Source organism: Eptatretus burgeri, chromosome 15 (assembly GCF_056783735.1).
Source record: "Eptatretus burgeri isolate ZD-2024b chromosome 15, Ebu_testis_v1, whole genome shotgun sequence".
Classification (NCBI taxonomy): Eukaryota; Metazoa; Chordata; class Myxini; order Myxiniformes; family Myxinidae; genus Eptatretus; species Eptatretus burgeri.
The window spans coordinates 68,673,312-68,698,538 of record NC_140975.1 but is presented as its reverse complement, the minus strand read 5'-3'; the positions used below and the strand labels follow the sequence as shown (position 1 = coordinate 68,698,538).

The 25,227-nt window shown below is 43.1% G+C and overlaps 1 protein-coding gene across 3 annotated transcripts in view; it reads left to right on the top strand.

Moving 5' to 3' along the window:
• The window catches only part of LOC147012446 (piezo-type mechanosensitive ion channel component 2-like), a 182,048-nt gene that overhangs the window by 42,696 nt on the left and 114,125 nt on the right, over window positions 1-25,227 (top strand). For all 3 annotated transcript variants that reach the window (XM_085856680.1, XM_085856681.1, XM_085856679.1), the window contains exons 5-13: window positions 1,553-1,592; window positions 5,161-5,332; window positions 5,558-5,849; window positions 6,058-6,271; window positions 9,232-9,400; window positions 10,524-10,643; window positions 12,127-12,190; window positions 12,515-12,624; window positions 21,005-21,328. In XM_085856680.1, coding sequence (XP_085712806.1) covers window positions 1,553-1,592; window positions 5,161-5,332; window positions 5,558-5,849; window positions 6,058-6,271; window positions 9,232-9,400; window positions 10,524-10,643; window positions 12,127-12,190; window positions 12,515-12,624; window positions 21,005-21,328 — 1,505 coding nt within the window. The remainder of the gene's footprint in view (window positions 1-1,552; window positions 1,593-5,160; window positions 5,333-5,557; window positions 5,850-6,057; window positions 6,272-9,231; window positions 9,401-10,523; window positions 10,644-12,126; window positions 12,191-12,514; window positions 12,625-21,004; window positions 21,329-25,227) is intronic.

The window sequence follows — 25,227 nt, the reverse complement described above, 5'->3', positions numbered from 1 at the left end:
TCGTAATTCGGAAAACTGCACAGCCAGCATTTGAGAGACAATGAACTGCTGTTTTTGAAAGAGCCACGTACTATTTCACAAAAAGGTCTGTGTCTCGGAGTGAACCACCACATGCAAACCCTGCATTATAGATGTACTGTTCAGAAAACGGAATAGCACGTCGATGTATGGAACACTCGATGTATGCCCGAACTTGGCAGCACCTGTTTGTTTGGATTCCAACCTCGACATTCAGAATATTAATCGGATTCCATACCTTCGTTGCCCATTAAATTGTGGATGGCCACGGCTGTCCTACAATGCGCTTCGTGTTAAGCCGGGATGGGTGCGGTTCGGTTGTGACGCCGTGTTGTTTTAGAGTCCCAGTGGATGACACGACATCCCTCCAATTGTGTCGGCTCAGACTGTGCAGGCGGGCAAAGAAGCTGCCATTTTGGGGGGCCGGGGCCTTGTCTATCCCACTTCTGCCATGCTTTGGACTGTGATCCAATCCATTAACTAACAAACCAAAACATTTGAATCTAGAACGGCATTGGGTAGAGCGCATACCTCCACCAGGCTGAACGGTTTACATTTGGTATCCCACTGATAGGTCGGATCTAGATCATGAGCTGAAACAAAATCTAATCGGCTTGTTCTTCGCATCTAATGAACTCATCCACCAAGTTTTGTCATAACTCATCCACAACTTTTTGAGATATTGTGCTATTTATCGTGTTTGGCCCCGTCTCCCAATGGTGAAGAATCACTTTCGAAATTCTAGTATCCGGATGCGGATCCGGATCTTCACCAAAATCGATTATTATTATTAACTTAATTATTATTAATTAAGTGAAATTGGTATTGTTTGTAGCTGGTAGAGTATTATTCCTGTTTCCAGGGAAGAGACAAATGAATTTTTAAAATTTTTTACTGTGCTTGAATAACAACAAAACTTGTGCTTCACAAACAATACGAGTAAATCATGTCGAAAGGAAGCGTTTGAGATAAAGGGGCTGTGTGTGCAAGGCCGAGTTTAGAAATCTTTTAATCAACCTCATGTCAATGAAATGCCTTTCAACAAATACCCGAGATCAATGGATAGGTGCTCCGCTTGCAAAGTGCTTTGTGTGTGATGACATCATTGGTGTTAAAAACTCAAACGGTGAAACTCTAAGTCGTTGATACGTGTTGGAAAACACTTGTCGGGATCTCAGAAAAGTTTTTGAGAAGTTTTTCAGGTGGCGTACACATTTATCACACTGTTGGGAACAAAAGGTAAACCGATGATGTCATAAAGTGTTGCAATGTTTGCATTCATATTTTCCTTGGAAAGGCATCTCGTCATTTGCGTGCAACCTTTTTAATTTGATTTTAAATTGTGAAATGGGATCATGTATAGTCACGTGTTCAACGTGTGGCGGTACATTCCGCCGTCCCTTTGAGGAATTTGCCATCGTCGTGAGATGCGTTGACAATTCTCTTTTGTGTGCTTCGCGGTTTTTATTTTATTTTATTCTTGTTGTGAGCCACGTGTCTCCTACTTACTTACCTGGCGCCGTGTTCCACACAGGTAGCTGGGCACTCGTGACGTGGCACATTGGACTCGAGAGGTAATGCAAGTTTTTTTTTTTTCACAAATGCACCTGCCATCTTCACGCATATTAGCCTCGCACGTTCCTGAAGGAAAACAAAACATTCTTGTAACGTTGTGAGTGAGTGAGAGAGTGTGCTTTGGTGCTATGCCGCCGTGAGATACTGCACGAGTCGAATTGGCTAATTTTCCGATTTTCCTTTCCTTCATTCTTAGACAAGACGACGCGGAGTATCCGACGAAGTCGCCGGAGGCATTATGTTTTCAGGTCGTCCGTCTGTCCGTCCGTGATAGGTTTTCGTTACCGCGATAACTTAAGAACAACTGAAGGGACCGGAGTCAAACTCGGTACAAGTACAAGTACAGTATGTGTGTTGATGTCAAGATGAACTGATTAAATTATGGGGTCAAGAGGTGAAAGGTGAAAGGTCAGAGGTCCCGTTAGGTAAAAATTCTGTCACCACACTAACTTGTGAACCAGCGATGGGATTTTGACCAAACTTGGTAAAAGTATCTATTATGATGCAAAAATGAACTGATTACATTTCACCACCAAGAGGTCAAAGGTCAGGGTAAGTGATAGGTTTTCTTTCCACGATAACTTAAGAATGGCTGAACGGGTCACAGTCAAACTTGGTACAGGGAAACCTCGATTTACGTCTCGGATGCATTATTGAAAAGTGTGAGTTAAATCGAATCAATTTTTCCCCATAAGAAATACAGTCAAGGAATAAGGTTGGGTGGGGGATGGCAGGGGGATGTCATCATTTTCACCTTTGATATTACCTTTTTTGGCTTAAACAGAGATATGATTTAAGCACTCATTCAAACACATATTTTGACAGTAAAAAATTGAAATGAAATAATTTTTTATTAAAGTACAGGGTGGCCACAATGTCTTGTCATTCCTTGTAAAAATGGACACATTGCCTTTTATCATATAAGCTGACAACACTGAAGGGTCCTACAAGTTATACGACATACATGTGCAGGACTCTTGCTTTATGACACAAGCCCTAAGTGTCCAGTGGATCCGTTTGTGCTCAATCATTGTTATTACAGAGAATAATTTTTTGCCACCTTCTGTGGGACATTTTCCATAGCTTTTTTTGATACGATTTTAACGAAAGTCTCACTGCTTGTTTAAGGTCACCAGTGGTTTTGTAGTGCTGCTGTGTAACAATCTCTTTTATGAAGGCCCAGAGAGAATTATCAAAATTTTTACTGGGTGTGACAACATCGTGGCCACCCTGTACAGTGCAATAAAACTGTGTTAATTATGCTGTGGTGGTGGTGATAGAGAAAGAGGGTGGTAGGGAAAGAGAAGAGAGATAGACACAGACAGACAGACAGACAGAGAGACAGATCATACAGACACAGTATGATCAGATGAAGGAGGATGGAAGGCAGGAGGAAGTTCGTCACATGTCATTCTCAACATCCACATGTCCAGCGTATGTTCCATCTTTCCCATGTAAGAACTCCTTTGCTTCGTAATCAACTTGGATGTTAATGGCATAGTACGTTTAGCACTTTCACGAATTTGTTCTGCATTTTTACAAATTATCCGTGCAGTTATTAATGGCAAACCTAAGTGCCGACCAACATCGACAGCACGATCGCCACTCGCAATTCTGCAAATAACATCCAATTTCACCTCCAAATTTACAGTTTGATGCACTTTCTTAGCCATGGGCTCACTCTCATCACCACTGGCACATTTATAACTCATCTTTATATTACTAAAACTCTCATCTTGTATATATATGTATGTATGTATATATGTATGTTCCCGAAATACAGCCAAAATGGGACACGATAGCGCAAAAATTTTAGGGCCACCTTACTTACCATTCTCCTGCGGTGTGCAGTATCAAGTTTCGTTCAAATCGGGCAACGAAAAAGATTATTTTTAAAATCAATTCCCGATTCATTTAAGTACTCTTCGGAAGAATTTGATCAAGGCAAACAACCTCAGTGGTATAGTTCGCTGGAGCTATCTTTTTTTTTCTTGAAATTATTTTTTTTATCAACCGCTGTCACAACGGGAACCCAATAGTCGTCATCTAGTGTTTCACGGGTCGTCTAGTGTTTAATAAAATAAATGACTATATTTAACGATACGAATCGCACCGCTGTATGCAAAGATTTTTGGAAGTACAGTATGTCTGAACAGTGCAAAGGCAGATAAAAGGACAGTACACTTTATATCGAAGTTACGTCATCCAAGTCACGTACTTTGGCTTTTCCGTCACCAATTTTACCGAGCCACCCAGTAAATTGAATATAATTGAATTTAATCGCCAATTGAAGAAAACTTTCCATGTTTTACGTGAATAATGAAGAATTTGAATATGGCATTGTAGTGCCTGACTTTGGTGCCTTCTAATTTGTCTAAATTTACATTCTGTACTGGAATGTTGCGTATAGGACTACAGGGACAGGTTCAGCCCAACAAGGGTATGGTGCACAGATTGCAGGAACGTTCTTCCATCCATGAAGCTTGCCTTTGCCGACACGCACACAGCACGGCACACCACAGCCACGCACGGTTTATCATTGACACGACGTCATTGAAAGTGTGATGGAGGTTAAATAAAATTGGGGAGTAAAATTGTATTATCATTATGCAAAGTTTTGGCAATACATGATAATTTTACTGAAAATACAATAATTTGAACCTTCCAATACGATATTTCCACTTTACAGATCTGGCAACACTGAACGAAGGTTGCCGGCCCACAAACAGCAGCACGGTTTGCCGCGTCGTCATTGAAGTGCGTCGTAGCACAGTACAAAACCTCCATCACAATTCAATACCAACACGTCTTGAAATGGCAAACCATGTGTGGCTGTACGTGAATGCGAGCTTCATGACGTTAATAGTCTCAATGTCTCGTGGTTCGGGAAAATTGGCGACAGAAGAAAAATACGGTCCTCTGTCTTTTGTACTTGTTCTTCGAGAAATGCAAAATATACGTTGTGGGAAAAGGTTGTTCCATTTCTTCATCCAGACTAAGTCTTTCTCTGAAATTCACCGTGCTCCCTGAAGATACATGTACATTTACTTTGGTGTTGGCTAAGATGGAGACTGATGGAGGAAATCAAAATTATTTTCCTCCTCAAGTCCAAGCATGACAAAGACGCCGTAAGACATAAAATAATTATCTTTAACGTTTTCTCAATAACACTTGCTTTCCTGTCAAAATGCACAACTGCATTGTCCACCATGGGGCTAATTGAGACACGTGCACACCACGTCCGGCTGATTGACGAGGCCCAACGGCCAAAGCGACAGTTGCTTTTGAACCGATGTTCGAGTTTTATTGGCAGTGAACCTGCGATGAGTGAGGTTGATATCGGTCCTTCATTCCGATGATGGCTGAGTTTTCCATTGTTTAGCATCCGTCTGAAGAACACCTAACGGTGTACCACAAATGTCTGAGAATAATTGATGGTTCTTTATGGTGGTTGGTACGAGGTGTAAAAGATGATACCGTGTAGGAAGTTGGAGGTACATGCGGTTATTTCAGTTGTTACTCTCATCATTTTTACCCATGCAGTTGATATCCTTGTTCGTGTTTCAGGGTACACGATGCTGATTGGTGGAACACGTTGAGGATTTTTCTGCCTGACCTGGCTGTGTTCTCGGCCTGCCTGGGTTTGCTTGCCCTGGTGTGCCGTTTCCTTAAAAACCGTCGAAACTATCCACTGTTTCTGTTTCTCCCTCCTCTTCCATCTTGTTCTCCACATTGTGCAGTGCGTACAGTCACCTCATCTCACTCATACATGCACTTTGTCATCAATACTCTTTTCACCCAAGCTTTTCAAAAATCTCTTTTCTTATTCCTTGCATACTTTGTCCACATTATTTCTCTCCAACTGGCCTACCTGCCTCACCTCGTTGAATTTATACCTAAAATCGCAGCATTAAGCGATCTCTTTAACCCTTTCTGTTCTCCTTAATTACTCTGGCAACAACAGGGCGACTTGCATGCGGACATGAACAAGAATGGCAGGCCGCAGGGTGATGGCCAAGTGAGGCTGGCTCAGGCTGAGGATTGCGAATGGGATGCAGAAGATCAAGAGCTTTTGGAGGAGGATGAAAAGGAAGGAGAAACATTGGGCAGAGAGGTTGGATGGAAGAAAGCCAGTGGTCCTTGGAAAACCATATTGGGCAAGATGGCCACCGTCCTGGTGCGGGTGAAGGCTGCTGTGGGAGACATTTTGAATCGAGGTGGCCAGGTGGTCGCCGCTGCTTGCTTAGGCATGGCAGGTATGCCACGGTCGAGAGTGATTCTGTGTTTGATTTAAGGCAAGAGTTAAAGCTATGGGATCATCACAATGAAACATGGGGGGCTCTGTCATCACTCGGTAATGCAATTAGAAACATAGACTAAGATCATTGTGAAAATATTTTGCTCATTCAGAAAAATACCAAGTTTGTAACAGTGTGTGCCCCCCCTGCCCCCCTCTCCCCACAGGTGTTTACTTACCATCACTCATTTCGACTTTATATTTTTCCACGTACTTGGCGTTGGGTGGATGGTGGGCCTGTGCACAGAACTTTCACCGGCCAGTGTTACGTCTTCTGAACATCACCTTTGCTATATATAGTGCTTCGCATCTCCTCTGCCTGTACCTCTACCAGATGTGGTTTTTTCAAAGCATTCTGCCTCCGGATCACATCGCCGCAAGGTGATCAGCGATGGACGTTGAATGAGACGTATCATGATGTTACATTACTTTAACATTTTGATATCGGTGCTCGCTCAATAAGCAACCTCACTTTGTTGTCATGGTTGTTCCTTGTAGATTGAGCAAGGTAGTACAAGTTTGCTTTTGTGCGCAGCACTGATTTGTTTTGTCAAAATGGCAGAACATTCGTTTTCGGGAAACCCAACCCGTTAACATCTGAATAGGTGGTGAATTGTTTTTCATTTCCCTAGTTTTGAAGAGGAGTTACAATAAGATACTTGTGCTTTTATAGTTTACGAGTTTGTATTTTTCTTGTAACTCATCTCATTGACTTGCAGGATGTGAGCAGCATTCTGTGCACATATGAAGCTTGAATAGAACAACACCAATCAATAGTGATGAGGGTGACAAGGGAGTGTGGAGGGCAGGGGGTATAGAGGCACAGCTTGACAAGTTTTATTTGTGATGTTGAAGATGGCGAACTGTATTATTGAGTCGTTAGTAAGGGTTGCTCTTGAACGCACACATTGTTTGAAGGCAAGTCGACCGACCATTTACCAAATTCCACCGTTTTTGTGAATTTGTTATTTCTTTATTCTTTCTGCGAAATCGAGGCTCATGGCAGATCAAGGAGCCAAATTGGGAAAAGGCAATGCATCGAAAATGTGGCAGCGGGATGACAAGGGGAACGAACGAATGAGAAAAGAGGAAAGGGAGGGAACAGAAAATAACCAAAACAATTACCAGCCTCGGTGCTATAATGGTGAGATTGTCCGCTCCGAGTCTGGGAAGTGAGCGGTTCGAACCCCGGCCAAGTCATACCGAACACTTTAAGAACGGTACGTGATACTTCCTTGCTTGATGCTCAGAATTTAAAAGGAATACAGAATGACCTCCTGTATTGAAGTTCCTTTTAAAGGAACATATTGTCGCGTCGACAGGATCTGTTAATACGGACCCATCACGCTGAAGCAATGTGCTTCACAAGTGGCCGAATTAAAAGGAATTGTGCTCGAGCGGGTAGCGTGGCTTCCCCCCGGTCGGAATGGTGGAATTCAAATTCCGCCAGTCTCATAAAACTTCTGTTAAACAAATTGTATCTCCCCCAGGGATTAACCAAACCAGGCCGAAACAGCTTGCATGCATGAGAATGGTGGTAATCAGGTGACGCGTAACCTTAAGAAATAATAGATTTATTTGAAGAAACCACAAAACAACATGAACTGAGAAACCCGAGACAACAGACATATGGACGCGAAACAATAAATAAACACACAGGATAATGACCGAAAGCACCACAGCACACAATTATAAACTTCTCTTTGGATGGGAGGGAGGCAGCAAGGTCTTTAAGGATACGGGAATCAAATCGGGCTCCAATGTGAGCCGGTCTCCCAAGCGAGCAGCACAGCCCACAGCTGTAGCGCCCAAGAGTCGAAGAGAGTAAAGCAGGGTGGAGGAAAAGAGAGCCAGTGAGCCAAGGGCTCACTGAAATGACCCTGAAAAGCTTGTTCCAACTCTCCACTCAAACTGACTTCCTTCTGACTTCTTGGAACTGCCCTCCCCCATGTGTGATCCCTTTTATCACCTCCCTTACGGCCATTCCCCCACAGCGCCTGAGCATTCCTCCTCCCAGACCAGCTCCACCACTCATTTGGCATGCAGTTGCCACCACAGTAACATTCCACAGGCCGGTTGGCATCACGGTGTCTCTCGAACCATCGCAGGCCACGGGGAGGTTTTAAAAGCCACACACGGGACTCAGACACGTCCAAAATTCCTTCTGGCTCCACACCATCCTCACCGCAATTACGTGGGTGCCTTGACTGGTTCACAGAGACCATAGGTCCGAATTACACTTCCCTCTCTAATGCCTAAATCAACTACCTCACAGCATACATAATAACAAGAGAATTTTATTCTAACGGGTCTGTGGTTACAAAAAGTGTTCTCTGCTATGTGAACACACGGACCATGCTAACTTCACTCATTTGTACCCCCTTCTAACATAACAATAGATTGTTATTATTAAGGCCCACAAGAGCATGCTTCCTGGACAAAGACACACATGAATGCACTTGAGATATAGAAATACATTATTCGACAAATTAACACCAACAATGAGCAATAACCCTTACGGGAATTTCAGAGCAGCTTTAGAATGCAGTCACTCAGAGCATACAAGATGGTGTCTGGCCGTGAAGGAACCTGAAACCAGAAACTCAATTCTTTTTTGCTGAACTTTGCATTTTGAATGTTCTTTCGTGTCATTTACATTGTCTTAGGCTCAGAGTAGAGCTTGTACATAAATTATACAAGGACAAAGACATTAGTAGATATAAGTGAACTTGCCGATGGTGTCTGAGCACGGAGCAAGATAGCTCAGGATAACGAGATAGCAGGATATCCGCAAGGTATGCACACTTGCCTTTCAGCTGTCTAGCCTGGGTTTGAATCCCGACCCAGCTATAAACCGTCTTCTCATTGTTTCGCAGGCAGGGCGATTCAACAATGTGTTTGCCGTCCCACGAATGGATGTTAAATGGGCGTCCCATCAGCTCGCATTAATTGGTGGATATGAAGGATCGACAGTGTCCTTCCCGCAGAGTTGTCAAGTTATCACAGGCACCCTGAACAAATTACAAATTCCTGCCCTAACCTGCAAGGGGTTGTGGCACAGCTGAAAAAGGGGTTGTGGCACGTCCCCCAGAAAATGATGCAACCTGCAGTCGTGTGCTGTGTACGAAAGAAGAAGAAGAAGAAGAAAGGAGGTTAAACACCCCCTAGTATACTTGTTCAGAGTGGGTTTTAGAGCATGAACTATGGCCTCTGCCATGTTAAGCAGAATGTGATTGCTAAGTTGAGCATAGGAGTTGGTTTTCCTTAATAATGATCTGATGACTGATTTAAAGGTACCTTCACATCGACATTGCAGACATATCTTGACCATTGTTTCGCAGATTGTTGGGCCTTGTGGCTATTTTCCGGCCAGATTATAACAAGCCTTGGCAACTCATTCTGAACTGTCCCTCCCCGTGGCCTCACTTTGTCGGTCTGGTCATCCTGCTCCTACTCTACTTCACCTTGGCAACACTTATTCGCTTCTCACTGGCTCAAAGAGACGCTTTGGTACGTTTATCCTGTGGTCAAATGATACGATGCACACTTGGGTCTCGTGTCGCCGATTTCAGACTAAATTGTAGATAATAACTTGAAGGTTTGTGTCTGGATCTCTTACTTGTCAATCTGTTGCTTCCAGTCTAGACCCCATTCTAAATAATTTGGTTCTTCATTTATCATATGGATAGTGCAAGGAAACGGTAAATTGATCGTTATTAAGGAGAATTCTTCGGTTATAAGATCTTGTGGTGAGATCTTGAGGTCCCCAAGCCAACTAAAGGAATGATCCACTGGTTCTTTTTTTTTGTCATAACTGTTTTGGCCATTAGCGCTATGGTCATCAAACCCAACCGAGTGAGAAAAAAAAATCCAGAACATTCCCATAAAAATGTCGGAAAGCTGTTGGTTTTGGCACGATCTATCTGGCAGTGTAACGGCACATCCCAGCAAACGTGGGCATGATAAAGCCGGCGGTCTAGTGGTGCATCCCAGAACACCTGGGCAGGATATAGCTGGCGGTCTACTGGGATGTCAAAGTGAATGTCAGCATGATATAGCTGGCGGTCTACTGGTGTGTCTCAGCAAACATGGGCATGATGCATCCAGCACTGTAGTGTTGTCACAGTGAACCTGGGCATGATATAGCAGGCGGTCTACTTGTGCGTTCCAGTGAACATAAAGCACATGTTTGACCAGAGATGCTATTGTGCCACATCCAATGAGCAGAAAATAATCATCAATACACCTTTTTCAAATCAGACCTAGACTAGTTTAGCTGAGTATACTGTGGATTGGCCTTGGAGGGATGTGTCATCTGTTGAGGGCTTGCATGTAAAAGTAGGGCTTCTTATTGTGGATCGTTGATGACTTCAGTGTAAAGTAAGATTCAACTATGATTATGGTACACACATTCCCTGATGAAAGCCACTCTGCACGGTCAAAACCACGGGTTGAGACTTGATCTCTATATACTCTTTTCTGGTGGGCAAATGTAGTGCAATCCGCTTGGAAAATTAGTACAGTACTTGTTATCATTGACATTGATTTTGATGATTTCATTTGAGAAGAGATGGCAGTTCACTCGCTTCACTAAGCTTCACTCGCTCACTAAGCTTCACTCGCTCTGTTGCAGCAAAATGGTGCCATTCTGAGGCGGGATCTCTCTGAGGAAGAGCTCATGTTGGAGGAGTTCAGTGCAGCGGCCAGACTTCGTCTTATACACGCAGTCACGGTCGATGATATGGAGGGAGAGGTATTTACCCACCACCCCGGTCATGTAGCTCATCTACCTGGCCTGTGTCTGTACATTTCTGTACCCCACATTCTATGGCTCTGGTTTCTTGGTTTCAATTCCTCGTTCCCAAACCCTTTTCAATTCCCATTATTGTATGTATTCCGATCCTTTACTTCAACATTTTGATCCTCAGCCTGTTTTATATCATCGATCTCCTTTCTACGTCCATCTCGAGCTTCGATCAACGTGTCGTCTCGTTGGATAGACCTTAAAGCCAAAGTAATTGTCCAGGATGGATTGCCTGTGTTTTTTGCCATCTTGTTTCATCACTTCACGGCTCTTGCAGGTCTTTCATGCAGGGATGCTGCAAATCAAGTTGCACGTGTATCATTAAAAAAAGAACAATGTAAACATACAAAATGAAAAAATAAAATTCCTATTTTTGATCTTCTGTTTTGTACTTTGTACAGAAACAATGTGGAAGCTTAAACTGTGGGATTAAAACGGGAAAAACTGGTGATTGAAAGAATGAATAAATGGATCGGAAATGGACAACTGTATGAATTAGCAGGATTTTTATTCTTTCACTTTGTGGTTATTATTAAGTTCTGAGGTTCCATGTGATTCGGCCATCTCGCTAGTTCTTCCTGTTAATGATGACCACCTCATCGAGCCGAATGAATTGTTTGACGAAACTACTGTAGAGAAAATGTAGTGTTAGAAATGATGAATATCTTTTAATATCATGGGTGTGTGTGTGTGTGTGTGTGTGTGTGTGTGTGTGTGTGTGTGTGTGTGTGTGTGTGTGTGTGTGTGTGTGTGTGCGCAAATGTATGTATCGAAATATAACTATATATATATATATGTATTAGCAGGGTGTGCTTACACATTGCGTAAGCATACAAACTGTGCTTCCCCATTGTCTCGGGTCACTCACCTGCATTTTTGTCATTTTTTTATTTTTATTTTTTAAAAATTTATTTATATCTTAATTTATGGATGCTGTCTGACAATCTGTGAATTTTTCCGGTGTACCGGCTTTGATGCCCATTGGCCCACAAAATTTTAGCTTTCTACGTCACCCAGAAGGTACCAATCTCTAATATCAGTCAGTAAGTCAGTGATTAGAAAGATATATATATATATATATATCTATATATATATATATATATATGTATATATATATATATATAAATATATATATATATATACACACACATGTATATATACATATAAACGTTATATATGAATGGAAGAAAAACTTCCAAATTGATTACTTGGTGTTTTACATCGCAAAAACTTTGCAGTGTTGTCCAGCAAGGCCAAATATGGTTAGAGTATATCGCAATTGTTTTTTTTTTTCCAAGTGTACAGTGTTCCAGAAGAAAGTTTCATTTTGGGGGAAATATCACCATTTTATATATCCCATTGAAGGTGGGGCGATCCTCGTATTACCATTGCAGGATAATGAACGATTGTAATTCATTCTTTGTCGTGTCAGGGACCTTCAAGCATGACCTCAGAAAAGCCAGCGGAGATGAATGTTAAAGAGAATCTTCAGCTTGGTGAGCATTATGAACGACCGTTTATTAAATGAATAACTTTTCTGAACACATGGGGCGACCCAAGCAGTTATGAGATGATTCTCGTTCCTGACAGAACACTCAATATGACAGTTTCTGCCATTCGAGGCAGAGTTGAGAACAGAAGATTAACTCCATGTTTAATAATGCCAACATTGATTGATTGTCCTTCAATATGTTACAAATGATTAATCTTTCTTTCTGGAAGTTGGAGGGTGGCGTGGGGGGTTAGGATTGACCCGAAAGAGGTCAACGTCCATTTTTGCCCCATAAATACAACCTTTTTCGTTTTGTGTGTCTTGTCAGGCATCGAAAGGCTTCTGCCAGGTCGTTTGGACCGGCTAACGGCTCACATGTCCACGGCCGCACGCTTTGTGATGCAACAAAGCTACATCTGCGCTCTTGTCACCATGATGGTAAAAATGAGGATTGTCTCCCTGTTTTTACTTGTTTCCGACATGGTAAAGAATTAATTGGCAAGATGAACTATGGATTAATCAGTGTGCCATCCGAAGTCGTCATGCATGTGAATGGCTTTGTGTATGACTGGAGCTCAAAACAAATGGTGAATTGCAGCAGGACGTGGCAATAATGACGTATTCAAACAGAGCAACATGACAGGGGAAGAGATCATGTTTGTCATGTACACCAAGGCTTTAAAATGCTTCAAACTCAGCACACTGATGGCACATCGATAATAGTCAGCATTGGACTAATGGGCTGCGTGTTCCTGTGGGCTCGTTAGGTCAGTGTTCGGTGGGGCTGGGCTCCAAATGGTTAACGGCTGAAGGGTTGATAAAACCTGCTGTAGTTCAGACACGAGGTTGTAGAAGGTGATCTGAGCTACCTGATTGTGTAATGCACTGTTTAGTGTGGGAACCATATCTTGAAAAGTTCCATATTTCTTGATTCCGTTCACGTGTCGTTGTATATACCTACAACCTATATGGATGTGTAGAGGGGACCTCTGGGGACTAGAAATGCCCGGTTTTCATTCTGGCAAGGTGTGCATGACAGTTTTATGGCTAATTTTGTGACTTCAATCTAGTCCACGATTCGCGACATTATCAAAATCATATTTATTTATCTGAAGACTCCAATACCCAACATAGGGGCACGTGTATGGTATCAAAATGAGCAGAATGACTACTTGCATCAAAGCACGAACTTTGTGAAGTTCTATTGTATCTCAGTTCTTCATATAGTGAAATAAAACAAGTATTTTTGTCAAAAATTTATTTCGGTTTAGCTTTCGACAACGTGGAATATTACACAGAACTCAAAAAGTTATTATCCGATTGATACAATTGACACACTAAAATAATCCAAGTTCATTACCCTTGAAAATCATACCAAACACATATTAAACTATCACAATATATGTGCATTGATTTACACAAACTCAGGGTTACCCCCTTATTTTTTATCAATGCTGTTGATCACAGAATTATATACGTACTGCCGTAAATCACGTGTATATTTCAATGTGTTCACATTATATTGGTAAATTTAAAATTAGGATCATACACACACACACATATATATATATATATATATATATATATATATATATATATATATATATATACATACATATATACATACATACATACATACATACATACATACATACATACGTACACGACACTTAGTGGTCAAATCAAACGATTGTGATAATAATGCAATGCATGCATTGTTAATTTCTGTTCATCCAGATTCAATCTTCATCTGATTCAGAGTCATCTTCATCTGGCAAGTGAATGCTATTGCTACACTCCTGTTTGCATCCGCATGCAACACTGCAGATCAAGTTGTGTTTTCTGCAGGTGCAGCGAAGCGTTGAACATCTCGTTTTGCAGCGGCATGTCAGCAGTTCGATACACATAGATGAGACTGGATCCAGTCTCATGAGCAGTGGCTGCAAAGACTGTCCTTCGCGACATACCCACCCACATTCCTCCGGTTGTGGTAAACTAGGAATAGGCACTATTGCATTTAGCCACACCATTGCCTGGTAGTTGCTTCGTTGAATATTAAGAGCTCGAGCATCATGAGTGGGTGGCAGTTTTTCAGGTTCATTGACCCGATGAAATAGTTCTGTGCGAAGGTCATTGACAGAAGTCGCATTCGTGGTTGAGCTGTACATCTGGATAACAAAGAGCTCGATATTGTCTGTGTCGATATCCGGGCTGTGTCCAAGATCTTTGAGCAGATTGGGAAACTTCAGGTAGGTTTTCCATGCCGTGCGCTTTCCATAGCCAAAGAACTGGCTTGTGAAATCCGATCCAGTAAGTGCATGGAAACTCAGGATGTTATGGACAACCTCTGGTTCCAGATTTTCACGCACAGTGCACACTGGTATAAAGTGTTTGTCTTTGGACGTCCCACTGCTCATCCAGACTTATTCAGCAGTTTCATGATGAATCAGAAGCAAGAGAATGTCAGTGTCTCTGGTGCACACAACTACTCTGTGGAAATTCTGGACACTGGCATTCAGAGCATGCACGATGATTTTGGTGTCCACTTCCTCGTGATTTAAGTTCAGGTGCTGCACATCCCGACCTGCGGATGATACAGCAGGAAAGGCATCTCCTCCAGAAACTACTACTTCATGATAGGTTGATAAGGTTTGCGCTCGAAGTAGTAGATGGTCACGCAGAAACCGAATGAGGTTTACTTTGTTTGCCTCCAGTGAGATGAATGACTGCCAGACAGAAGGTAGACGCACATTACGGCCATCAATTATCCGACGTATTTTCCATTTACTTGTTGTTCTTTGAACTCTTGCCCCAGACTTGATTGACTTTTGCCGGTAGTCATCGAAGACTATGTCCAGTCTTGTTTGTGTGCCTCTCAGGTTACTAAAGACTTGGTTACAAAATGAGTCAGCTAGATCGCCGAATGTTGTTGCATTAGATGGCTTCCCCAAAGCTTGCACAACAGCCATTCCATCAACGATAACACAGGTTGGTCGGTCTATTTCTGGAAGTAGTTTTTCCTTGTAGTCGTCACAGAGTATATGGTACAGAGCTGCCTTTTCTGTGGGTCTCAGCATTTCACCTGGAGTCGCAATGGCAAGTGGAACTGGGGAGAGCTCATGTTGTCGTAGACCTTTGAGGTCTATTTGACGATCACTGCTTGCTGCACTTAACAACCTTCGGAATAGGTCACGGTCTGCTTTTACGGCCTTTTTCTGACCAGCCGGCGTAACGACATTGACAGTGTTCAGATTTGTGAATGTTTTCGATTTGTTCTTTGGGATAACATCGTGAAACTTCTCAGGGGCATCTGGAAGTAGGTTTGATACAAACTTGATGAGCAACTCTGTGCCACGATTTTGCGCCGTTAGTAGATCCTCTCTTATGTCATCGCGGGCAACATCATTGGTTGATATGCAAACAAGTTCTTCACTTGTACGATTGAAGGGATTGAACTGCACGATTTGCTCTTCCAGTTTTTTTCACATCAGTTTCGTCTCGTTTTATTCTTGAAGAGCTCCTGTCCCCTTTGCATCTAGAGGGATCGCGAGTCATGCCGACCATCTTGCGAATGTCATTCGACAGTCGTGCTCGGTCACTGAATGTGATCATCCATCGGTTTAGGGCACTCGCGATCCGTGTTATGCCCACGAGTCCTCCCGCAATTTTGCACTGTTTATTCACGTGTTCCAGTGCTTGGTTTGTGGCAATTTGGTTAAAATAGCCAGTCGACTCCTTCACGACAAAGTTTCCTGCCAAGAATTCCTGATATACAGAAAGGGCGGTTTGCTCCAGTTGCAACATGTCGAGCAGATATATGACACCCCATCGTGCGTAGTCGGTATGATCGTACGTGATCATGAATGGAAGCATGCTCTTGAAGGTTGACAGATGAAGGGTCCAGTCAGCTTCTCTGTCTGCTCTAACAAACAGAAGTAGGGTTTCCACCAGATCTATGTACTGCCACCAGAACATCAGTGTAGCATTAGATGCATTCTCTTCAAAGAATTTGTTGATGTCTTGGACAAGATCATCGACATGTTCGACGAATTCTTGAATGGTCGCAGATATGTTCTCATGGTCATTCTCCTTGAATGTTGTTGCTATTGGAGTGGAATAGTTGTTTGCATCTTCGATACTGCATTTTTGATTGTGATCATGCCAGAGTTTGAAGGTCCGGAAGAGTGCTCTCCACATGGCTTCCATGGTTAATTTGTGTGTGCGAACAGCACGATTCCAGGATTTCCCTTGCATGATTCTCTGTGCAACACACTCGCCGTACATGCCAGCTTCGATCCAGATGTCAGCTCGACCAGATTGTGCGAAGTGACTGCCGAGAACGCCGAGGAAATTCATAGCTGTGTGGAATGCCCCAAGTCGTACGATGACATCGCTCAACTTTTCCGGAAGGAGCCAAACCAATTCCTTGGCTTTGTGGTACAGTGCCTGATCCAATATAATGACGGTTTTTGTCTGGCCTAGCTTCGCTGCAATCGCCTTGCTTCTCAGTAGAAAAGTCATTACCGTGTCAAGTTCCTGGGCAGGGGCTGGGATTATTGGGAGGTATCCCACTGTGGTTACATCTTCACTCGGTTTCACCAGTGATTGGTTGAACCCTGTCCATGCAGGGATGTGTTGGGCATCTTCAGCAGTCAAACGACTCATCACCCATGCAAGGTCAATCTTTTCACACTCTGACCTCCGTGATGCTGGACAGTCCAGACTGATGTTTGTCACTGGTAGGCTGAAACGAGGGGGGACATGCTGTGGAGGTGCCTCGGATGGTGTTGTATGATGGAATGTTGGCGGGATATTGCCAATGCTAGTAGTTCTTCTACCGATCGTCGTTTCCTTTTTACTCTGTGGATTTGGTGGACCTCGCTGGAATACTGCCATTTGTGTGACGTGAAGGGTGCCTTTTCCGTCCAAGGTTTCTTCTTGCATGTCAAAATTATCTGCTGCGAACTGAACGAATTTCCCTGGAACGACACCTTCTGGTACAAATGTGTTATCATTCTCCTCGAACCTTGATATCTGAGATTGTGCAATCGACGAGTCTATTCTGTTGACTGTTGGATAGCTTATACTATCCCCAGCCATATGTAGATACTCAATCAATTGTTTGGATCTTGTCAGGTGATGGACAAACAATCCTGTTCCAAAATGCTTCGGTGTATTCTTGCGACCCATTGATACATTATAGACGATATATTGGCAGATGTTTAAGATCCGTTGATGAAGTGCTGGACTGATATCATCATTAGGGCTGTTATCACAGTCAGGCTCTGAATGCTCGCCGGGGTTGAGTTCATCCTCTATGATCCACTTCATAAGCAGGTACACACTTGTCGGTATGCATTTTTCTTCTGCTTCTTGGTTCAAGTCATCATAGCCCTTGTGTCCACCAGCTATTTTCATGTCAGCCTTCAGTTTTGTTGTGACTGTATGTAGACAGCAGAGGAAATGTGATTCTGGGCTGATCTCATCTGGTTCCAATTCTTCTGGAAACCGTTCCATCAGCATACCAATGGCGTCATCAGTGGTTGCACTTGAAGCCATCAAAAGCAGTGGTTGGTTTGCTTGTTGTTGCTTCCGGAAAGCGATTCTGTCAGCGTAGTGTCTCTGCAATTTTTGTTTTAAGACATGTGTTCGGCATGACGGATCGGGAATTGCGTCTACTGACATGAGTGATACATATTTCTCGACTACCGAGTCCATACTGTATATACGGCCACGTTTGAAGCCAGCATCCAGTATCAGTATGAGCTGGTCGAGTGAAGGGTCGATTTTGGAGTTTACATCAGGATCAGTAGGTCTGTTGGCTTTGTATTTACAAGATGGGTGATAGTGCGCTTCATATGATAGCAAATCATTTTCGCCAATCCTACACTTCAGGTTCTCGTCAAATTTGGCATGACCCTTGATGGTTGCTTCCACCTCATCGGACTGCACTTGATGTACCTTGTCTCTTTTGCGACTCTGGCAATAGATACACTTTTTCCAGTCAACCTTTGGTACAATTATGCGTGTCTGTGGTCTTGTGCTGCCGCTTGCACCGTCTGTATTTACAAAAGGGGACATGTCGGAGTGGCGCTTCTTGACGAGGTCGATGTTGTTTCGGTTCGTAAATGACGCATAGCATGATTTGTGCCATTTTGGTTGTTTACTGAGCAGATGATCTACTGATGATAGGTCATTTCTTAGTCGTGTCACAAGGTCAGTTGATTCGTGAAGGAGTCTTTCAAGGAGGGATGAATACACTTTATGAATGCCTTGTTGACTTGAACATGATAAAGTGTCTGTACCTTGACAGAAGACACACTTTGTCCAGTTAGTTTCAACCCTGCGTTTTTTTACAGGGAGCACCACTGTGGGTACAATAGTCTGGTCGTCAGTGTTAGAAGCCATTGGTAGAAAGTGGTTAAGGAATTGTGCAGATAGGAAAGCAAATGTCTACAAGCACTAAGAAAGCATTCTATACTACTCCGGGGCAATCATCCATCAACAGGTTAGCGTTGACGGAGCGACACACCGTGGCCTTGTTCTTCATTCTGAAACAGAAAAGAGAAACCAACATGTCATACATATATGATTATTCATCTGAAAACTATTATCATTGATGTCTTATTCATAGCAGAACAGCTGTCACATCTGAAGATGCTGAAAAAGAGAGAAATGTACCCGTTATAAGCATATATTTGTTGAATTAGTCACGTAATCCATATTTACAAAATAAGGGGGTAACCTTAGGTTTGTATAGGTATCTACCAATATATTATAAAAATGTCATATGTGTTTGGTATCATTTTCAAGGGTAATGAACGGGGATTATTTCAGTGTGTCAATTGTATCAATCGGATAATAACTTTTTTAGTTATTGATGATATTCCACGTTGTCGAATGCTAACCCGAAATAATTTTTTGACAAAATTACTAGGTTTTTTCCACTATATGAAAAAGTAACATATAATATGTTTTCAAAGCGTTATTGGTATGATGCAGTTGGTCATTCTGCTCATTTTGATACCATACACGTGCCCCTATGTTGGGTATTGGAGTCTTCAGATAAATAAATATGATTTTGATAATGTGGCGAATCGCGGACGAGATTGAAGTTACAAAATTAGCCATAAAATGGTCATGTACACCTTGCCAGAATGAAAACCGGGCATTTCTAGTCCCCAGAGGTCCCCTCTACACGCCCATATCGGTTTTAGGTATATACAATGACATGTGAACGGAATTCTCAAAATGGACCTGTGGTTCCTGCACTAGTTTGGTGCTTGAAGACCCAGGGTGGTATACCTAGAGTCCTAGATAATCTGAAAGTGGGAACCCAGACTGCCCACCATCAGAGACACTGTGTGGAGGACGCCCCTTTTGTCCCAACGTCATACATCTAATTTCAAAACCACGAACACGCTACAACTACCATTGTGATCACTTTTGGTCCATTTCGTCATCATGGAGATGGAGTGAAGTTATGCCAGATGTACCCTCCCCGATACAAATGAATATAGTTCTGGTTGTATAATTTACTCTTTGGTTTAACGGTAAATTAATTAGCATCATTGTGCAGCACGATAGTTTATTTTGAAACACGCCTGCCTTCAAGCGATGCTGCTTCAAGTTTGTTGCCATATTGCTAAAATATAAAAGTGTAAAACTGTATTTTAAAAATGGTGTGGTTCCACCAGGGAGTGCTGCATCTTGGAGCATGACTTATTTACAGGGGACGTGAAGCCAACTGCTCTGTCTAAGGCTGTGTAGACGTGATAATTTTTTTAATTTGTTTTTTCTTACAAGAGCCCTTAGGCCATGTCACATCCAGTGAAGTCTATTCAAGGGGATGGGCATGTTAAATGCAAGATAAATAGATGCGATGCAAGTGCTGTGCTGTACAGGAGTAGGACTATGGATACCATGCAGGCATGATGGACCAATTGACTTCTTCCTGAATCCTGGTTTTCTTGATTTTCTTTGGAAAATCGAGCCTTGAGAAACAAAAAGGACACCACGTTCCATCCATCCATTGGGACCATAATCGGTGCAGAGCATTGGTGCTGCCTATGCAGTCTCCTCGGCTATTGGGCACTTTTTTTTTTTTGGCACTCATTTTACCAACCTCGGAAGCAGAGTCAACCCCACCTGGCATTAATTCAACAGCAAAGGGGGATTTTAACTCACAATCCTCGGATCCCAAGCTAAGCCCACCACACGTTAGCTCAGCGTTCAAAGGTTGTTTTTGTTGCAAAAACCCAAAACAGTATCTAAAAGTGAAAGTTTAATGTACTGGCACCTTCATCGAGTTATACTGATAGGCTGGCATGATACTTTACAGGTAGCAGACTCGCCTCTGAGCTGTCTTAGTTTCCTGGGTTCGAATACCGAGCCAGCTATAAACTACCATCCTGGTGTTTCATATATTGAGTGAGGCATCCATGTGTGCACCCTCCGTTGGATGGGCGTTAAACCGGAAGAAACGTTTGCTCGTCCAAGTTGTTCATGGATGTTAAAGATCTCATGATGTGTTTCACGAAGGCTAGGGGAGTTACCACTGGCACCTTGAACAAATTACAAATTCCTACCACAGTCAAAAGTTTGCCCACTGCCCCCCCCCTCCCCAACTCCACAAGGTGGGAATAATTGTATCTATTGAAGAAGAATATTTAAGTTATCCTGGTGATGTTTTCTTCTCTTTGTTTGTGGCAAACAAAAGATCATTCTGCTTCTGGAACATCTAACCTTCATGTGTTCGCACCCCCACCTTAGCTGATTTGAATTGAGGATCCATTGACCAGCAAATTCCATTTTGTAGGCCTGGAGTATCACCAAGCCAAGCTGGCTGACCTTCGTGTTTCTGGTCTGGGCATGCCTCATCTGGATGCTGCGAGATCGTCGGTACCACGGTATGCGCAGTGCGCCCTATCTCGTGATTTACGCATCTCTTCTCTGCACGTTGCATTACATCTGGGACTTTAACCTGGATGAAAACGAACTTCCACCGATACACGGTGTGATCTCAAACTGCGAGCGAGGTGCGAGGTCCACGGGCAGTGCCAGACAGTCCATCACTCCTTCTACGGAGACTGGAGGTCGAGAGAGCTGTTCCAATCGCTGCAAATTTGTCATGGGAATCTTGGTAAGGCGAGGGATATAGTAAAATGGAAATTTAAGAGGATGTGGTTTAAAATCTGGAGTTGTTTGCTGATAATTCTGATTTGTAAACTTTTAGCTTGATTTGCTAATTAGTTTATGTTATTTTTATGTTGATGTGCTTGAAAAGATGTTTGAGTGGTAATAGATATGGGGGTAAGCAGACATCACAGTGTCAGGTTGTGATTCCAAAGACTATAGATGAAGCAAATAGGGTTTTAAGTTGTATTCGGAGGGGGATCAATTATAAATCAAGAGGTGATGTTAACATTGTATAGGAATTCAGTGAGGGCCGCATCAAGTATAATGTGTGCAGTGTTGGTCACCACAACTCAGGAAGGACATAGATGTAATAGAGAGGGTTCAGCACAGGGCTACTCGATTGATTCTGGGCCGAGCTAAACTCAACTATGAGGAGCGGCTGAAGGAGACAGGGCTTTATACACTAGGAAGGAGGCGGTTACGAGGAGATATGATAGAGATGTTTAAGATAATGAAGGGTAGAGATAAAATAAATACAGAAATTTTTTTTCGGCAGAATGGACAGTGATCGGACCAGGGGATAGAGCCTGAGCATAAATAAGAGGAGATTTCAAATGGTAAGTAAGGTAAGGGTCTTTCACACAAACAGGAGTTGACGCATGGAATGGTTTCTCAAGAAAGGTCGTGGACCGTAAACAGGAGATGGTTTTAAACTGGAATTAGATAGGTACCAAGAAGCATTGGGGATCAAGGGGTACATTGATATTGGCAGGAAAGGTTGGGAGCTAAAGTATGGATGATGGGTGATTGGACATCTGTTTTGTGGTTGTGATATCTGTGAGAGGTTCTCATCAGTAAGTGAATGTACTGTTGGTGTTTGTTCACTCCTCACCCCACAACCGTGTTGAGCACTCCTCTTCCCCCATTTTTTTATTTTATTTTATTTTTACAATTTTAAACAATAATTAATAAATACATTATGGCTAATCATATACTCATATACATGTGTACGATATATATATATATATATATATATATATATATATATATATATATATATATATATATATATATATATATCTATATATATCTTCTTCTTCCTCTTTCGGCTTGCTCGCGTTAGGGGTCGCCACAGCGGACCAACTGTCTCCATTTCGCTCTATCCTCCACATCTTCCATTGACACTCCAACCACCCGCATGTCCGCCCTCACCGCATCCATGAACCTCTTCTTTGGCCTTCCTCTTCTCCTCCTGCCTGGCGGCTCCATCTTCAACATCCTTCTCCCGATATACTCCACTTCCCTCCTGTGCACATGTCCAAACCATCTCAATCTCACCTCTCTCACTTTGTCTCCAAACCGTCCTACCTGCGCTGTCCCTCTAATACACTCATTTCTTATCCTATCCATCCTCGTCACTCCCAACGAGAATCGCAGCATCTTTAACCCTGCCACCTCCAGCTCTGCTTCCTGTCTTTTTGTTAGCGCCACCGTCTCCAAACCAGACAACATAGCTGGTCTCACTACCGTCTTGTATACTTTCCCCTTCACTCTTGCAGCTACCCTTCTGTCACAAATCACTCCTGCAACTCTTCTCCACCCACTACATCCTGCCTGCACTCTCTTTTTCACTTCTCTCCCACACTCTCCGTTACTTTGGACAGTTGATCCCAAGTATTTAAACCAATCCACCTTCCCCACCTCAACTCCTTGCAACTGCACCATACCACCACCCTCCCTCTCATTTACGCACATGTACTCCGTCTTACTCCGACTGACTATCATTCCCCTTCTCTCCAGTGCGTACCTCCACCTCTCAAGGCTCGATTCAGCCTGCTCCCTACTCTCCCTACAGATCATGATGTCATCCGCGAACATCATGGTCCATGGAGACTCCAGTCTGATCTCATCCGTCAACCTGTCCATCACCATTGCAAACAGGAAAGGGCTCAGAGTCGATCCTTGGTGCAATCCCACTTTTACCTTAAACCGGTCCGTCATTCCTACCGCACACCTCACCGCTGTCACACTCTCCTCATACATATCCTGCACGATCCTCACATACTTCTCCAACACTCCCGACTTCCTCATACAATACCACAACTCCTCTCTTGGCACCCTATCATAAGCTTTCTCTAAATCCACAAACACACAATGTAACTCTTTCTGGCCTTCCCTATACTTCTCCATCAACATTCTCAAAGCAAACATCGCATCAGTGGTGCTCTTTCCTGGCATAAACCCATATTGCTGCTCACAGATCATCACCTCTCCTCTCAACCGAGCTTCCACTACTCTTTCCCACAACTTCATGGTGTGGCTTAACAACTTTATCCCTCTGAAATTTCCACAGCTCTGCACATCACCCTTATTCTTGAAAATCGGAACCAGTACACTTAATCTCCACTCCTCCGGCATCCTCTCACTTTCCAAAACTTTATTAAACAATCTGGTTAACAACCCCACTGCCATCTCTCCTAAGCACTTCCATGCCTCCACTGGTATACCATCTGGGCCAACCGCCTTTCCACTTTTCATCTTCTTCATAGCAGTCCTCACTTCATCCTTACTGATCCACCCCACTTCCAGATTCACTATCTCCACCTCTTCCAACCTTATCTCTCATTTTCTTCATTCATCAGCTCCTCAAAGTACTCCATCCACCTTCTCAACACACTCTCCTCGCTCGTCAGCACATTCCCATTTGCGTCCTTTATCACCCTAACCTGCAGCACATCCTTCCCAGCTCGGTCCCTCTGTCTTGCCAATCGGTATAAATCCTTTTCCCCTTATTTTGTATCCAACTTCTCATACAGCTCGTCATATGCCTTTTCCTTGGCCTTAGCCACCTCTTTTTGCTTTTCGACGCCACTCCTTGTACTCCTGCCGACTTTCTTCATCTCTCTGACTATCCCACTTCTTTTTCGCCAACCCCTTCTTCCTTATACTTTCCTGTACTTCCTCATTCCACCACCAAGTCTCCTTATCTTCCTTCCTCTGTCCAGATGTCACACCAAGTACCTTCCTCGCTATCTCCCTCACAACTTCTGCTGTCATTGCTCAATCATCCCACCCATCTTTACCACCATCCAACGCCTGTCTCACCTCCTCCCTAAATTTCACGCAACAGTCTTCCTCCTTCAGCTTCCACCATCTGGTCCTTGGTTCAGCCCTCACTCTCTTCCTCAACCTCACCTCTAAAGTCATCCTACAGACCACCAATCGATGCTGTCGAGCTACACTCTCCCCTGCCACAACCTTACAGTCTCTAATCTCTTTCAGGTTGCATCTCCTACTTAAGATGTAATCCACCTGTGTGCACTTTCCTCCACTCTTGTATGTCACCCTGTGTTCCTCCTTCTTCTTGAAATACGTGTTTACCACTGCCATTTCCATTCTTTTTGCAAACTCTACCACCATTTGCCCTTCCACATTTCTCTTGTTGAGACCGTACCTCCCCATCACCTCCTCATCCTCTTTATTCCCTTCCCCAACATGTCCATTGAAATCTGCTCCAATCACCACTCTTTCATCCTTGGATACACTCTCCACCACTTCATCTAACTCACTCCAGAAATCTTCTTTATATTCCATCTCACACACCATATGTGGGGCATATGCACTGATGACATTCATCATCACCCCTTCAATTTCCAACTTCACACTCATCACTCGGTCAGACACCCTCCTCACCTCCAATACCCTCTTGACATGATCTTCCTTCAGGATTATCCCGACACCATTTCTCCTCCCATCCACACCATGGTAGAACAGTTTGAAACCACCTCCAATGCTCCTCGCCTTACTCCCCATCCACTTGGTCTCTTGTACACACAGTATGTCCACCTTTCTTCTCTCCATCATATCAGCCAACTCTCGCCCTTTGCCAGTCATCGTCCCAAC